Source organism: Cryptomeria japonica, chromosome 9 (assembly GCF_030272615.1).
Source record: "Cryptomeria japonica chromosome 9, Sugi_1.0, whole genome shotgun sequence".
Taxonomy (NCBI): domain Eukaryota; kingdom Viridiplantae; phylum Streptophyta; class Pinopsida; order Cupressales; family Cupressaceae; genus Cryptomeria; species Cryptomeria japonica.
The window spans coordinates 471,388,680-471,407,273 of record NC_081413.1 but is presented as its reverse complement, the minus strand read 5'-3'; the positions used below and the strand labels follow the sequence as shown (position 1 = coordinate 471,407,273).

The 18,594-nt window shown below is 36.8% G+C and overlaps 1 protein-coding gene across 1 annotated transcript; it reads right to left on the bottom strand.

Annotated features, from left to right (window-relative positions):
* Positions 1–248: 248 nt before the first annotated feature.
* Positions 249–1,372, bottom strand: LOC131075902 (stress-response A/B barrel domain-containing protein HS1). The gene is made up of 2 exons (XM_058012851.2): positions 1,202–1,372; positions 249–526 (listed from the first exon to the last, which is right to left on the bottom strand). The coding sequence occupies exons 1-2, from the start codon at positions 1,345–1,347 to the stop codon at positions 382–384; spliced, it is 291 nt and encodes a 96-aa protein (XP_057868834.2). The 5' UTR covers positions 1,348–1,372; the 3' UTR covers positions 249–381.
* Between the last annotated feature and the right edge of the window lie 17,222 nt (positions 1,373–18,594).

Below are 18,594 nucleotides of genomic sequence, written 5' to 3'. Positions count from 1 at the left end.
AGTTAAATATAAAAATATATATTATTGTGTAAAAACATATTTGTTTAAATAAATAAAAAATTCAAAATCACAAAGAAGATAATATTTCTTTACAGATATTACTAAATCAAATCTACATAAAAGGAACAAGAGTAGAGCAATCTTCAAGTTGTAGGTAAAACCACTTTCTTAAAATGAGCCAAAATTATTTTTCCATAGCAATTAAGAAGCTTACACATCTTCACAAAACCTACAACTCTTCGATAAAACCAATGTTTTATTGATGTAAATACTTCATACAAATTAAACATATTTTTTTATCATAAGGAAATATGTTATGAGATAGGGGGGTTGATGTTAGACTTAGTATATGATGGTTGGTAATAAAAAATAAGGATGTCTTCAATGGAGGCCATGAATTTGATACCATAAGCTATGTGAGCAAGATGAGATAAAAAACGCATCAAGTCCTCCCGTCTCATAAAATGTCATTACAAAAATGTGAGTGAAGCCCTTGTGTCGTTTCACTTCTCCAAAATCAGTTCCCCTATACACAAATCAATATCAAACTTCGTTACTCATCATCACCTTTAAGAAAAAAGAAAGACATTACAATACATATGGTTAGTTTCCTGATGCTATTTAGATCCATTTTATTATGGCTACTTAAGATTCAATCATACAACTGATCAAGAAACTATGCCTACTAGTGCCATGTTAAAAGAAATACAAGAAACGCCTCTTAAAAAGGTAAGAGAGAAAATGAAATAGCTCAGTATATCTGTGAGTGTTCTAAAAATGACAAAAACAGTATCATCATGCAGAACAAACCAAGAGAATGTCTTTCTTCTATTTTTCCCTCTTTAACACTTATCATGCCATTGAAAGTGCTTACTATAACTTTGCCTGAAAACAAGTTCTAAAATGGCAAAAAGCACTGTCATCATGTCACTGAAAGTGCTTAGAACACAGTAAGGGAATTAATTTCTTCCAATTTTTTTTTCTCTTGTCAATGTAAAAAGTATTGAAATCTTTTCAAAACCCATTTCGGATTTATAGCTCCAACAAAAAGCATTTATCTTAATCAAAACATGTACCATGTCATTGAAAGTGCTTATTATACCTGAATTTCATTATCATGCCATTAAAAACGTTTACCATACCTGCAACTCACTCAGACACTCAAATAAATCAGACACTAAAGTTCAGACAAAGTAGTTACCATTCAAAAGACTTTGCAAATTCAATTTTAGAATAAAGATCTTCCATATCTGTAATGAGCTGTTCAAGCTCTTGGGTACTCAGATCTGCCTTAAACTTAGCCAGTACAGTGTGCCTCACATCACTTGCTGCTGCTTTTTCTGCCATGGAAACAAAACAAAGCTATAGAAGAACAAATGCAAATGCAATTATGTATGGCGATATTGAAGCTTGACAGTCCTATTTAACAACAGAACATCTCAAAGACAAGCACAATTATTTGTAAAAGTCACATCATATGGTTAATTATGCCTCTTTTGTGGATATTAAGCTCTTGCATACTAAAATATCTGACCACTGTTTCTTCAGTAATGGGTCTGTTGTCTCCCATCTCTTCAATGCTTTGACCCCACTCCACTTTTATCATTGTGTTTGACACCATAGTCAAAAATTATATAAACAAATTTCTTTGTTCAATAAATAAAGTGGACATGTATAAATTTTGCATACTGCCATGAGTTTTTATGCTGGTTGTGCTACAAAAAAGGCATATATGGGACTACCTCATACTCCTTGCGGGAGGCACTTGACTGTGCTACAAATGAGGCATACATACCTTACCCCTTGTGGGATTTGAACTTGTGACCTTTCTTTCAAGAGCACAAGTTCTCTGCCACTAAGCCAACTCAAACTGTATTTCAGATGCAAATGGCTTATAGCAATATGGGACTACCCCATACTCCTTGTGGGAGGCACCTGGCTATGTTACAAATGAGGCATACATACATTACCCCCTTTGAAATTTGAACTCTTTCAAGAACAAAACCTTTCATATGTAAAATTTAGGATTTTAAATTTGTATTTTAGATAGGTCATGTTAGTGCTGATTCATATCCCCATGTGGCTTTCTAATAGGATGCTTTCGTGGGTGCTCCATTAACATTAATGCAATAAGGATTTTATCAAATATTTCTAATAAGATGCTTTCATGGGTGCTTTATTGATATCAATATGATAATGCTTTTGTCAAATTATTATGGTGAGAACTTGTGTAATTATTGAGAGTTAGTCGTCTAATTGGTTAAGTTCAATTGATGAAGATAATTTATTCTTTAATTTGTCAGCTATCAAGTTTCAACTTCTTAAGGGCGTACAATAAAGCTTGATTCAATCTTTTGATGACTTTGATGGACTGGATTAGAGAATTCTACTTGATATTGTTTGTTTGTCTCTAATCAAGTACTGTCCCTACATTTGTAGAACAAACAAAAAAATATTTAAATTAAACATATAATAAGAAATCCTACAAATGATTTCACACATGTTAAGATCTTCCATTTTATTCTATTAATGTGTTGAAGAGTTATGAAATTGTAACTTAAACTATTAAAACAAGAAGTGAAAAGGAGTTTGGCTTGAGTATGTTGTATACAATAGTGATGGACTTGCTATTAATTTTTCATTTAATGGATCCATGAAGAACAACTTCAACCAAAAAGAGGGTGTGTTCTAGCCATGAAGGTTTTGCTTTAACCATTGTATAGTTTGGGACTCAAGCCATGAAGTCACTTTAACCAATATATGTGATAATCCATGAAGGACCACTTTAACCATTGTATAATATGTTAATAGAAATAGATGTTACTATTAAGTTGCACATGCCTCCCACAAAGTCATTGCAAATGAGGGAATCAATTTAAGGTAGGGGAAGTAAAATGTTGAAGGAAGGATAATAAAAAGAGTTAGGTATATCACTTGAGGAATGGAAGAAGGAGATGATCAAGAAATTTGAAACATGTAATAAATATGGTCATAGAGGAATTTTCCCCCATTTTATTCTTCTTGGTATAATTAGATTAAAATATGCATTGTTGAACTACTAGAATAATAGAATAAAATAAATGATGGATTAGGGAATTGGAAGGGTCATTTGTATCAGTTTTATAAAATTAAAAAATAAATCAAAAGAAAATGAGAATGTTAATACATTTGAGAAGTAGAGGAAAGGAAGAATGCTACTAGGGAAAATAATTGGGATTTCTTTCATGATGTAAAGGAAAAGTGGAGGAGATTTAAAAGATAATAAAGTGAAAATTAAATGAGAGAGGTAGGTATATATAAAATTAAAAAGAATATAATTTCATTTGTATCACTTATTGTTATGATTTGCTATCTTAGAGAGAATGTGGTTGTTACTACTTATCAAATTGCCATTAGTTTTATATACAAAGTCATTCTATATACTCTAGTCGGTTACCACTACCGAAATATTTAGTCGGTATGAACAGCCTAGTCGGTTACAGAAGGAAAACAGTCACAAAACCCAGTATACACCGAGCTGTCTACAGAGTGTTATTTCATGACTACCGAGTAGTAAAGATAATACACCGAGTCGATATACACCGAGTGAAACGTGTTACCAAATTCATTGAACCTGGACACACATATGAAAACGTGTTACAAGATCGATGCACACAGACTTGTTATCACATTGGAAATTGCACATACAAATTTTGTATAATTTTGAGGTCATCTAACCAATGAAATATTTTGCATGGTTATTTATTCGAGAAATCATGTTTGTAAGATCGAAGCAATGAATCAGATCACCGACATAAGAAGTCTATTTATACAACATGAATTTAGGGTTAGAAGAGGTGTGAATGTGAGAAATGTGTGTGCATATGTGTATGAAGCAAGACTTATGTGATACATGAGAAATCATAGAGTATTATGACTGTTACAGAGACATAGGGGTCACCGAGAAGGTTATCAGAGAACAGTCAAGGAATAGAGTAAATAGAAGGGTTTACCGAGTTACTTTATGAGTTACCGAGGTATGCTATAGGCAAGGTAATCTTATTTTGAGCACATAGAATCTGCTACAACATTTCAGATGTAAAGTTGCAGATATTTGTAATGATTATAATGTAATATTTTGAAGTTGTAAGAGAAACCTTTAACAGGGTAAAAGACTCTAACCAAGTCTATAAATTGTAAATCCTTTAACCAGGTGCTACACTTATATAGTGTTGTATAAATCCTTTAGCAAGGTAGATCTAACTGATCTTAATACTCCTAATAGGGTAAGCTATCATAAATAACTAAATGTAGCTCTAACTGAGCACTCTTTATTATTGCAGTAGTGAAGTTGTGGGTGCCATCACCACCGCAGTTTTTCTCTCTAACCAGGAGTTTTTGCGTGACCAAAATATATGTGTTATGGAGTGAATCATGTATGAATGTTATCTGTTGATTATAGTTTTGTTTTATGTTACTGCACTATTCTGTTTATGCATAACAACAAATATATTGTTGAGAAAAGGATTTGAAGTACTGATTCACCCCTCCCCTCTCAGTACATTAGCTTTCCATATTGGGCCTAACAATTGGTATCAGAGCTTGAATCTTGGAAAAGGGTTTAACTACCTAAAAAGAAAGATCTTATCAATGGAAGGCTATAAACAATCTCAGAAGATTGTGTATCTACAAGAAGAGCTGGATAATGCAAATCAAGTGATTGCAAACATGCAAAGGCAAATGCAAAAATCTCTGAAAGTAAGGGGAAGATTATTTGATGACTTGCAGGATTCTCAAGAGTTAGTGGAACAAATCGAGACATCATCTGAGAATAGTATATCTAAAGAAACTGAAGAAATGATTGGAATGTTGAAAGAAAAGAACAAAGCATTGGCTGATCAACTAAAAGCTATGAAAAGAGAACATGAACATTTCAGTACACAGATGACTGAAAATCTAGATGCATTAAGGATAGCCGAGGATAAAGAAAGAAATCTACAAAGAGAGAAACAACAACTTGAAGTCTTAGTATCTGATAAGAATGATGAAATCATAAGGCTAACTGGTATTCAACAAAATCTGACAGATCAACTAGGTTATATACATCATGAAGCAAATTTGAAAGATGATGAGAATCAAGCATTGAAACTTGAAGTATCAAGGTTGAGCAATGAACTTGAAACAAAGAAGAAATCCAAGGAAGCACTGAAGAAGAGTTATGAAGCATCAAAGATGTTGGATGAGCAACTGAACACAAGACGACTCTACAAAGAAGGAGGACTCGGTTACAAAGGAAAAGACTCTACCGAGAAGGGAATCTGCACTACCGAGAGAGGAGAATCATCAAAACAAGCTGGAAGAAGGAATAACATCAAAAGGAAGAAGCCTATTTGCTACTACTGTGGAAATCAAGGTCATACTGCCAACATGTGTCAAATCAGAAAAGGTAAGCAACCGAATACCACTAAAACCAATGGTTATTGTTACAATTGCAATAAATATGATCACACATCTAATCAATGTAGGACAAAGTCTGTTAACAATTATCAGAAGGCAAAATTCAAAGGGTTTTGTAAAAACTGCAATAGATATGGACATAGTACCGAGAAGTGTTGGTTTAAGCAAAAGAACCACATGTGGTCTGCACACTGAGCAAATACTAGAGGTTACCAAACTCACACAGATCCTTACCGACAATATTCTGCAGTACCATGGGATTACAATACAAGGATATGGTGTGAATGTTGTGGAAGATATGGACATATAAGTGCCAACTGCTTTATAAGGTTTGGAATGAATAACCAAAGATCATGGAGAAATCCTGGTATGGCATGTTTTCATTGTCACAAAGTTGGACACTTGGTTGGAGATTGCAGAGATCAACCTAGAGAAGACACTGAGGAAATAAAAGAGAAATTAAAGATGATTTGGAGAAAGAAGGAAATTGTGTCAAATAAAGAAAGCACCTTACCTACCGAGTTAGGTGCTCCCACTCCAAATTAATCGGTAAAGGTATGAAGGGACTGCATTCTCACAAGGTTAAATCTTAAACAGTTCCTATTTTAGTATGTACTGAATTCAAAATCTGCATAGTAAGATGTAGTAGTAAGTTTGAAATTCTATCAAAGTCTTTTGGAGCACTTTACAAGAAAACTGTTAAGTCGGTGAATTCAGGAAGCTTGTCAAGTCGGTATATGAAGGAAATATGGTTACTCAGTTAAAATGCAAAATAAAGGGAAAGAAAGTTAAGTGAACCGAGTGCATTTAATGTCTTTAACCTAACTTGCGCGGAGCCCGACAAGGTATTTTTGAGTACTTAAAAGGTTTTTTGCGGTCATTTTCATTCACTAAGTTTTCGAGAAGTAGAGTAGAGTGAATCAAGGCAATCAAACCATCTTCAAAGCAAAATCTAAGGTATTTACATCGAATCTCATCACATTGCTAAGCTGGTTTACCAAACTCATTAAGCTGTTATTATCTGTTGAGTGTGAAGCGTCTGCCATTTGTTAAGTTCTCAAACCCCAAGGTTCCTGTGTCAATTTTTATTTGAAATCAAAATGGCATCTAAGATCCAAGACCCCATTGTTGTCACAAATGTAGAAAATCCCTCACTAAAATACTCTTTAACTCCCAAAATTGCATCTGAACCGGATGACAAAACTGCTTTTTCACTCATCCCGGACCGAGTCTTGTTAGTCGAGGATGTGAGATTCTTCACAAAATGCCGTGTTGAAGAACTTGGTCATGTTGAGATCAAAGATGCATATGATGAATTGTGCACAGATGGTAAAATGGATAGCAAGTGTGAGCATATCAAAATCAAGGGATTGACTGAAGCCCTAACCTATCCCCGTGTGTTCAAACCCTAGTGGGTCAAGTTTGTACTAAGCCGAGTGCATGATGATTTCATGTGGCTACAAGAGAAACCATTTAAGATCACTAAAGAAATCATTCATCTGATCACCGGTTACCCTATCTATGATCATGCCCGAGCACAGAAAATGATATCACAGAAGGAATTGATCAGTTTAACTAGAGTTGAATTGGATTACAGAGGTCTGAAGTTGAACAATGTCACTGATCCTGAACTCAAATTTTCCATTAGAGTAATTGGTTACTATTTCTTCCAATCGGCAAGGGAAAACAGTGTACCCTGTGCAGCAGTGGAATTAGCATACAAAATTGTTAAGAAAGGCATGAAAATTGATTTGTGTGAAGTATTGCTGAAGAACTTGTTTGAAAATCTGAACACAATCAGGAAGCCGAAGAAGAACAACTCGACAAATACTCTAAAATTTGGATCACTACTTGTATGTATGTTTTTCTACTTTGAAAAGTTTTTTCCAACAGTCGGTAAAGTTGTTTTGGAACTACACCAACCAATCACCCATCAGATCAATGACTTCATCAAGAAGTTAGGTGATAACTTTAATGATATAATGGATAATTACTTTAGCAAGTTCCAAGAGAAAATGCATAACAAGTACCGGATTCCACCACAGCTGGTAGAAAAATACAAAGATGGAATAAGTTTTGAGGTCAACACCGATTACTATTATATGAATGTTGTGGAACCAAGGACTCAATCTTTGTCACCTATGGGTTACGAGATTGATTTTGATATCACACAACAACAAATTGATGCCTATCTATCATTGCCAAGGCATACTACCGAGTTGAGGTATGGAACCTATGAAGAGGTGAAGGAAAAAGTAAAAATGAGCATTGTAGTACCTAAGGCTACAAGAAAAGCTACAAAGATGATTAAGGCATTAACTGAGAAATTTGGAGAAGAGTCTTCCTCCACACCTATCAAAGGAGTTCTAGCCATCACCGAAGAGGAGACATAAGCCCAAGAAGTAGCCATAACACTTAGCACCGAATTACCCAAGGGAAAAGTGTTGAAGAGAAAGAAACAGGACACTTCAATGGCCCTACCGACCCCTCCAACAAAGAGACCTAACACAAGGGCATCTGCTACATCACCGAGTAAGAAACAAAAGACTGTTGTCGTTCCTAAGGTAACTAGAACTTACAAGAAATCTACTTAGAGACTCATTTTGCCAAAAGAGTCGAGTGATACTGAATCTGAAGATGCAAATAAATTTCAGATTGTGAAAAGCAAGAAGGTAGATGTACATAGTGTAGAAATTTTTTGTAATAATCTAAAAGAATATGGTGGATTTGGTGGATTCAGATTTGTCAAATATGAATCCAGATCTGCTGATGAAAAGAGGCAAATTGAAGAAGTTGTCATTTGCACACTTCTCAAATTCCAAGTGGTCCCATTAGAAATATGTAATTCTATTCCTATGGAATTATATGCACATATTGAAACCAGATGGCAATATGCCCTAGACTCGGAGAAACAAATCAGAGAAAGAAGTTTGGTGCATCTCTTTCCTGATATGTCGATTGATGAAATAAAAGAACATCTGACAAACAGCCAAACTCAATTTACAGTAAAACAAAAGGCCTTGAAATTGATGAATGGCCTGTATATAGAAGTGGAGAAGGAAACAAAAGAGCAATGGAAGACCATCTTTCGAAGAAAGAATGTTGGTGAACAATCTATAGTGGAAATAGTCGATGTCACCGACCAAGAGCCTGATGTCACCTAGAAAGACCCTGTTGTCACCATTCAAATAGATGAAGATATCATGGATACAGAGGCACCTAAACAAGAAATGATAGAAGGCAATGCTTATGCAAAACTTGTCTCCAATGAATCTGTTTTGGAACAAGTTCAGCCTTACCCACCGATCAATCAACCTGCTACAACCGAAGCTCCTCAGGCTATAGGTGAAGGCACCGAAGGTCAAAAGTCTACAGCAGAAGGTACTTCACAAGAACAAACCTCTCAAGCACCTTCTAGCATGGAAAATGTTACAGCTGAGACACCAAGCACCGAGACACCTCAGGACACTACCAAGGCTAAAGAAACCGACAAACGTGTTGTCTCTACCGAGCAACCTACCGAGGGTTCTCACGCCTCTCAAGCTATTGTAGTGGTTCACCCGGTGAAAGGTAAAGAAAAGAAGTTGAAAAAGCATAGTTTCAAAATTGATTTATCAAAACCGATAGTGTTGCCCAATGTAGACATCTCCAAATTGAAAGGGAAAGCACTCAATGAATTTGGTGAACTGTGCAAAGCAAAGGCCGAACAAGAGAAGCAATTGGCCATACAAAAGAAGAATAAAGTACTTCAGAAGGTAAAGACCTTACTATCAGATATGCTACCTTTAGCTACAGTATCAACCGATGCAGCCATCCATATTCAATTGGATGAACTCCTAAATTAGATTGAGACATCTAGAGTAGATGCATCCAAATACTTGAGCAAACTAAAAGACAAGGAGCTAATTGCTAAAATGATAGAGGAAGTACAGAGATCCATTGCTGTTGGCAAGGTAAAACTTGTCAAATTTATTGCTGAGTTGTCCCCTCAACTCAAGCACATTCTTTCATTATTTCAGAAACCCTGCACATTTTCTTTATTTCTTAAGGACATTAAGAATAAAACAGAAGCAATTGAGAAAGAGATCACCGATCTCTCAAATAAGTTGACCCTGAGCCCAATTCAGTTTAGAATTTTTATACTAAGCTACAACAACTCATGGCTCAACAATTGGAACTGAGGAATGAAGAACACAAGATCAGGATGGACATAATGACACTTCAAACATTATTCCTTCCTCATCTTTCATTCATTCAAGAACAGCTAAACCGAGCCACTTATTTCTCTACTACACAAGAGGGAAGCACTTTAGATGGCTTAATTTTATTATTGGTTGATATTAATGCACATAATTCTTTAATGGACAGTGTAAAGGATGCACTCTCTGCCGCTCTCACCGAAGCCAAGACAAAGTACAAATCCATTTTTGATTAGTTGCCACCTCCCAATGGTAACTAAATTTTGATGTTTGTCAAAAAGGGGGAGTATATCAGAGTATATCAAAGTATATCATCAGGAGTGTATAGTATTCAAAGTATCAAACAACCGGAGTGTAGTATACAGGGGGAGTATACCGAGCAGAGAATGAGCAGAATAAGCAGAGTATCCAAGAGCAGTGAACAGAGGAAAGAACAGTGATTACAGAGTATTGATCATCGAGCACACATTATAGATTTTTCAACAACATATTGATAAGGGGAGTATATTTGATTATACTATTTCAATGACTAATGTATATACTGCATGTTTAGTCAAATTTTGTAAAGTATACAGATTTTTGAGTAATGACTTTGAAAGTAGTTTTGTCAAACATCTCAACTAATGTCAAAAGGGGAGATTGTTACTACTTATCAAATTGCCATTAGTTTTATATACAAAGTCATTCTATATACTCTAGTCAGTTACCACTACTGAAATATTTAGTCGGTATGAACAACCTAGTCGGTTACAGAAGGAAAACAGTCACAAAGCCCAATATACACCGAGCTGTCTACCGAGTGTTATTTCATGACTACCGAGCAGTAAAGACAATACATCGAGTGAAACGTGTTACCAGATTCATTGAACCTAGACACACATATGAAAACATGTTACAAGATCGAGGCACACAGAATCGTTATCACATTGGAAATTGCACATATAGATTTTGTATAATTTTGAGGTCATCTAACCAATGAAATATTTTGCATGTTTATTTATTCGAGAAATCATGTTTGTAAGATCGAAGCAATGAATAAGATCACCGACATAAGAAGTCTATTTATACAACATGAATTTAGGGTTAGAAGAGGTGTGAATGTGAGAAATGTGTGTGCATATGTGTATGAAGCAAGACTTATGTGATACATGAGAAATCACAGAGTATTATGACTGTTATAGAGACACAGAGGTCACCAAGAAGGTTATCAGAGAATAGTCAAGGAACATAGTAAACAGAAGGGTTTACCGAGTTACTTTATGAGTTATCGAGGTATGCTATAGGCAAGGTAATCTTATTTTGAGCACATAGAATCTACTACAACATTTCAGATGTAAAGTTGCAGATATTTGTAATGATTATATTGTAATATTTTGAAGTTGTAAGAGAAACTTCAACAGGGTAAAAGACTCTAACCAAGTCTATAAATTGTAAATCCTTTAACCAGGTGCTACACTTATATAGTGTTGTATAAATCCTTTAGCAAGGTAGATCTAACTGATCTTAATACTCCTAACAGGGTAAGCTATCAGAAATAGCTAAATGTAGCTCTAACCGAGCACTCTTTATTATTGTAGTAGTGAAGTTGTGGGTGCCATCCCCACCGTAGTTTTTCTCTCTAACCAAGAGTTTCTGCGTGACCAAAATATATGTGTTATGGAGTGAATCATGTATGAATGTTATTTGTTGATTATAGTTTTATTTTATGTTACTGCACTATTTTGTTTATGCATAACAGTAAAGATATTGTTGAGAAAAGGATTTGAAGTACTGATTCACCCCTCCCCTCTCAGTACATTAGCTTTCCATATTGGGCCTAACAGTGGCATTATGTCACAATGATGAGAGTTTATGGGTGTTAGAGAGGGCTAGGTATGATCCTTGATTACAATTGATGGGAGAGAAACCAAAATATGAGATTTTTCTTATTTTGATATAGTTTTTCAAATTTTGAACTAATTTCAAAAGTTTGAGAAATGAGGAAATTATGGGATAGATTTGTAGGCAACATTAGTGTTTACACATTCATGGAAGAGTTCATCCTCACACACTTGTGTCTATTTTAATGTGGCCGTGTTTGACCTCCGTGAATGTGTTATCACTGATTAAAATGGGCTTTTCTTTTCCCATGATTGGCTATGGTTTGTTGAAATTTTGAGTAGGGGGCTTTTTCAAATGCTTCAGCTCTATTTTAGGCCTTAAGGGTTTAAGGGTTTTTGATTTTAGATCCTCTAATGTTTGTTTAAAACACTCTAGTTTCTATTCTTTTGTTGCTTTATTCACTTAAGTAATGGGTCATGGGATCGTAGGAAGTGTCCCCCCTTTTCGTTTGCCTAGGTGGTCATGTTAATTAATCGCAAAAAAATTATGCCTTATGTGTATTCCTCCTAAAGTTGTCAGGCCAAGTAACTAGTGCGCATCTCGCAAATGAATCTACAACTTTCACTATTTCGCTAGGCGAAGTTGCATGTAGTTTAAGACCATCGAAGTTGTGAAAATGACATGGCATGCCACCTAGGCGTTCTAGTTGGTTGATGAGAGCAAGTAAAATGGTGGCACGCGACATAAGTCACAACAGTCAACAGGTCAAGATTAAAGGCTAAAAGGTGGGCCCCAGAGGTGAGTCAGGTCACAAGTTAGGAGATGACCTGGCGGATACAACCGTCAAGAATTTACTGGAGCCCAGTGCTTTCTATTGACATATGAAAAAGTGACGAGTCAGCTCTGAAGGTGACTGGATGCCAAGTGTTCAAAGTGAGTCAGAGGGCCCACCCTTCCCGATGCCTTTTCAGATGGTTAAATGCCGATCAATTAAAAAATGATCTGATGGCCCGAGCTATTTCGCAAGGGTAAGATGCTCATTCTTTATACCCTGCGAAATAGCAAAAGTGAACGAGAACCATCCATGTGTCGTGATGGATGGTCATGTCAGCTCTGAAGGTGACTGGACGCCAGGTGTTCAAAGTGAGTTAGAGGGCCCACCCTTCCCGAAGCCTATTCAGATGGTTAAATGCCGATCAATTAAAAAATGATCTGACAACCTGTGCTATTTCGCAAGGGTAAGATGCTCGTGCTTTATACCCTGTGAAATAGCAAAAGTGAATGAGAACCGTCAACGTGTCGTGATGGATGGCAACGTGTCCAGCGACATGTGGTCTTAGAAGAAAGTTGTGGGCCTGCCAAGGTGGAACCGGTGGTATAAAAGAAAGACACGCGACCAACATTAAGTTGAATGCGAAAGAATTTTCAAGGCCAGTGGTTGAGCGCCACGCGGTAACACATAGCCAATAGAGAAGCGGGACCCAGCGCGGAGCCAAAGCTGTTAGTTAGTATAACGCTCGATCAAGTTTCTTTTGATCGGACGGTCGGTGCTATTTCGCAGGACCAAGCTGCCCGATAGTTATGCTTCGCAAAGTTGCGAAAGAGCAAAGTGAAAGACTTGTAGGTACGTTGTGACCCGTTGGAGAGAAAAATACGAATTCTCCTATGAATTCAATTTTGAAGGGACGACCGAAGCATGCAGAATCAATGTTGTAGTCAAGACCCTGAATACAATATTTGATTTCCCATCAACCGGGTGAAGATATCTTTTAAAGAATTTTGTAGAGGAGCGGATGCAGAGCTATCTTCTTCAGGTACAGAGCAAGTCAGTTCAGTTGCAGAGCAAATTCTTCCAAGTTAAGAACAGGTTTTCTCGTACTCCTATGTAGCAATTCCTGTGTGGTGTGTTTTAGATAAGATATTGATTCGTCATAGAAGAATCTACGAGTGGTATTCATTTCTTACATTTTTTAAATGGCTCCTAAAAGAGAATTTTCTGGCAAAGTCAATTATTCAGAAAGGAGTGTCTGTGATGATTTTCTGGAACAGTTGACGTTGTCAACTAATCAGGCATCGAAGGCAAAAGAATTAGTGCCTAGAGCTCCCCATTTAAAGATAGGAGAAGGGCTGTATGACAAGGGTAACTGGTTGAGAGACCCACAGGTTGGATTGTCTGGGTTGGGGTTATTTAAGATTGGATTTGGAATGAGAAATTCTTTGGCCCCGCAAAACAGTATTTGGGAATTAGATGTTGGGAAATTGGTAGTCCCAGGGGTATTTATGGACATAGATTTGTTGACCCAAATTGCGCTCAACTATGATCTAGTCACAAGAAGCATTCAGGATATAAATGGAAAAACCCTTATTGAGATTAATGTTGAAGAATTCAGGAATGCTTTTGGGCTTAATGAGTTTACCAATTTTCTAGAACCCATAAATTTCAAATCATTAGCTCAAATTTACATTGCACAGAGGAGTCATCTTAGGAACGGGCCTCTCAAGGAGTTTTTTGTGAAGATAGGTGGGTTGACAGTTGTAGGACCCAGCACACAAGAGCCCTTTTCATTGAGTATGTTCACCTTGAGGGCTAAAGGAATGTATTGGGCACTTTGCCAAGTTTTGGGAGAAGATGCTGAAGCAAATATGCCAAATCACTACCTGTTAATGATTGCTCAGATTTTGAATCCTTCTCTTGCAATTACATTTGATTATGCTTCTTTTATTGCTGATGCTATCCATGGAGGGTTAACAAGAATAAAGAATGGAAAGGTGGATAGGCCTTTCAGATGGTACTCACTCCTGATGCATCTATTTCTTTTCAATGGTGGTGATTACTTTGCCCGTGGACTGGACTTTGTCAAGGAGAAAGAAGGAGAAAAAATGCCAGTACAATTATGGAGTACTGTGTTGTCATGGGATAGAGAGGATGCCAATTTCTTGAAGTTTGACAAATACTTTGCATCCAAGATCAGGACTCTCCTCTGCTTGGAGAACCCAAGAATCCCCAAGGTTCTTCTGGAATTCATAAGACCAAAAGAATTCGCAGAGAACATAAAAATTGTTCACAATTGGGGTGACATTTATTTGTATCCAGTCTCGACAGTTTTCAGAGTGTTTGGTTTTAGAGGCACCCCATTCTTGTTACCTTACTAGGTCCCTCTCAAAGTGGGAATTGCAGAGATCCTTAGACAAATTGGTGGTGTACAAGAGGCGGAGTTGACAGGCAGGGGTAAAGGAACTATTTTCCCTGTAGCTACCATAGCCCACCAATTTGTAATAACAAAGGGAGGTTGGAATTGCTTTGAGGATTTTATCAAGCCTTATCATTTGTCCACTGTAGTGTCCAGGTGTGCTGATCCAGAAGACTTCTTCAATGACATGTTTAGAAAGAAGGCAACATGCAGAGGTAGGCCCCATCAATTTCAGTTTCCTAAAGACCTCATTAGAAATGAGTTTGATCTAGATGAGCAGGAGCTAAGGAAAGAGAAATGGGTGGCTTATAAGAAAGCCTTGGATTTCATGCATCAGTTTGATGCCAGCTATGACCCATTGTCTAGTTTTTTCCCTCTGGAGGAGAAAATAAAGTTTTTAATTGTTTGTTTTGAAGATGTGATGCAGACCCTGAAGGAGAAGAGGGAAGCTGTAATCAAAAGCAACCTTGAAAAGGCGAGAATGATCCTAAGTAGGTCAGCTTCCAGCAAAGCAATCCCTCCTGGTGATTATACACTGCACAAGAAATCCAGTTATAGTGTGCTGATGCCTACGACAGGGGAGCCCTCTACCTCTAAAGGAAAGAGGAAGATACAAGATGTCATTGACATCCAAGAAAGCCCAAAAAAGCAAAGGGTAGGGAAAGAAGTACAATCAGATACACCTTTGTATTCCCCATCCCAACCCCCTATCCATATAGGAAATGAGCAAGAAGCATCTGAGCAACTCCTACAGTTAGGTAGTCTAGGGGAAATTGCCTACACTTATGATGAAGTGGAAGAAGGAATGCCAGAAGAACCCCTTGCTGCTAAAATGGATATTACCACCATTGAACTCAAAGGCTAGGAGTGGGATCCTGAGATAAAGCAGACAAGTAATGCCTTCTTGGCTGACAACAATTTTGTCACATCAGAAGCATTTATGCAGTTTATATGGAAACATAACATAGATAAATATAATGCTAGATGTGAAAAGAGAAAGGTTGAGCAGCCTAATAAAGATCCAGCCCTAGTAGAAGAGGAAATAAAGCAAGAGATGATGGAAGAGTTCAAAACCATCACCCCTGAGCAAGGGAGAGATATGGTGGCACAAGCTGGAGTGCTTATTTTACCCGAGTGGGATATAGAAGATGCCCTAGTACTAGACGCAGTGAGGAAAGAGACCAAACCTATGGAGGGAATTACTTTCAATAAGGATAATGATGCACTCGTCATGTGGTCTCTTAAGAGAAATGAGAGTAAGAAGAGCAAAGATACCCCAGGGTCAAATTACCTTGGTGGGATGATAGTGAAAAGAGTGCAGAGTACAAGGGTAGTGGAAGCTACTAGCACTGTGTTAGAGACTGCAAAATTTAGTGTTGCAGTAGCAGAAAAGGAAGCCAAAGAGAAAGAGGCCCTCCAAGTCAAGTTGGAAATAGTTTTGAAGGCCTATAACAGTGCTAAGGAGGAGGTAAGAGGTAAGGATAGCATCATTTCTAAGCTGCAGAGCCAGTTGACTGGACAATACCATCAAGGTGAGTCTTCAACACTGATGATCTCCTCTTCTCCTGCAAGACCTCCACCTACTAGCCCTATCATTGAGTTTCCACCATCTCTAGCACCCTCCAGCTCTCAAATGGTTGAAATTACTCCTCAAGAATTATAAAACTTAAAATAGGCTCAGGCCTTATATGCAAAGAAGTATGAGGAGAGAGTAAGGGATATAATTTCTAGTTTTGTAGATACAATGAATACCTCATTGCTCTACAACAATGTAGGTAAAATTGTGGATATATGGAATGAGCTTAGGGGAGACAAGGCCATTTTGACACCTATCTTTGACAAATGGAGGCCCAGGGAGAAAGATTTAGAGTTTATGTGTGTATCCTGCGATGAAGCAAGGGCCAATCCCATCATTAGATCCACTTCTGACATCACTAAAGTTTTAGTACAATTAGCAGCAGAGGTGGATAATGTTGATAGGAAGGTTAGTTTGTGCAAAAAGGAGTATACTGATCAAGTTTTTGAGTTGCTCCCAGGAGTTTTTGCTAGCCCGGATCAATTAAAGGACAAACAAATGTGGCTTAAGGAGATAGAAGCTAAATTGTCAGCAAGAATTAAAGGAATTATTGATTTAGATGATGCTTCTTTCTTTGTTTTGACAATACAAGAGATAGAGAAAATTAAGTCACATTATGGTTTTCTCAATTCAGAAGTCAACAAAATCAGAAATTCTTGGAAAAGGTTGACCAAGACTAAGGATAAAGTGATTAATTTCTCATGGCCAACAAAAGAGGTGTATGATGAGTGGACAACCAAATATGCCACCCATGATCTGGAACAGTTGGAGAGCGCCCCTGAAAAGGTAGAAGAGGTTGCAACCAAACAACCTGTTGAAGAAACTGCAGAGGCCGAAAAGAGCTTGTAACTGTTTTTGTGAAAAGTTTGTAACCTCTTTATTTTGAAAGAAATGATTGTAACAAACTCTCCTCGAGAAGTCCTAAGCTTTGTGCATCCATGTTGTTATAAATGGATACCAGGACTAGAGGAAAAGGGATCGCAAAGAATTGTAAGAAAACGCTGCAGAAATTTATTTGAGCTTTTCTAAGTCTAATGGAGAATATTCAAAAAACTTCTTGTAATATTTATTGAACTTAATATTAATATATAGACCATTGGTTTTGAGTGAAGCTTTGTGTCATCTTCAAGTGTGTTTACAATTTGTTTACTGTTTTCATTCTGAATAATCCAGGGTTATTTTGTTTGAATGGAATTGCAAAGCAATTTTTAGTAGAAGTGTTCGCCAGCTTTTCTCTTCAGGAGGGAAATTAAAGATGCGGGGATCACTCATACCAGTAAACTCTTTGGAAGAGACTTTGAATTTTGATGATCATAGCTTAATTTGGAATGCATAAGTTCTTATAGGTGTTAGGCATATACAAGGATTAATAGAAACCAAGCCAACGGGATGCATAAAGATATTTTGTTTGAGGAGTATTATCTGAGTTTAGATGACTCTGTGACCTTGGATAAGGCACTGGTATTGATTGAAGTTGTTTATTGCATGTTTTGTTGTTTGAAATGCTGAATTTAAGTATAATTTCCATTCTTTTGTTTTCAGTTAATTTCAAGGTGAATAGATCCACTGGTTTTTTGGACTGGTTTGCTGTGGGTTTATGTTTGAAAGTGTGAATTCAATTCACAAAGGTATACCCACCTGGGCTCTGAGTAAGCCCGAAGTGTAGAAGGTTCAATCAAACCTTGTCATATGTTGTCTTGAGAATTTCCTTATCTTTGATGTCTCTTCTGCACCGAGTTCAATCATATTATTTTAAGGATGTTAAAGAGAATCAGATTTTGAAGACAACAGAATGATTGTGTCATCAATTGCATAGTGTATCCATCTCACCCATGTGTCTATGTTCTAAAATATGGTCTAATTTGACACATTGATGTCTAATGTAGAAAAGAAAATTAAGAATTGTTTGTTTCAGAAAATTATGGAATTAATGTAATGTTTTTTTCCTTATGTTGTGTATCAGTGATGTGTCTAATTTGATTGGCGTACCAAAGATTACATAAAATATGTTGCAACAGTTACATGATCTAGGGATGGTTAATGAGATTTGAGAATATTTATATAGAGTTGTTAAAATATGTGTACAAGCTTGCATTGATGGATTACCATGCACCTATGTGGAATACACTAGTGGAGAGGTGGGAGTTAAATGCATGTGTGTTTAAACTATCAACACAAGAGATGACTATCACACTAGAGGGTGTGTAGTTATATGGGAGAAAAATGACTTATTTGAGATAGATGTTGTAAGTGTTGCATGCATTTCTTGTACATATTGGATGAACTATCCATGTCATGTAGGTAATTTAGGGATCCCAATGTAGGATATCTTAAAAGGTTATGTGCTATAAGGGCATAAGTAAATTCTCTT

Coding starts and splice junctions, on each gene's coding strand:
- LOC131075902 (XM_058012851.2), bottom strand. CDS start 1,347: ATGGCAGAAAAAGCAGCAGCAAGTGATGTGAGGCACACTGTACTGGCT. Junction 527..1,201: donor TTTGCAAAGTCTTTTGAATG/GTAACTACTTTG, acceptor ATTTGTGTATAG/GGGAACTGATTTTGGAGAAG.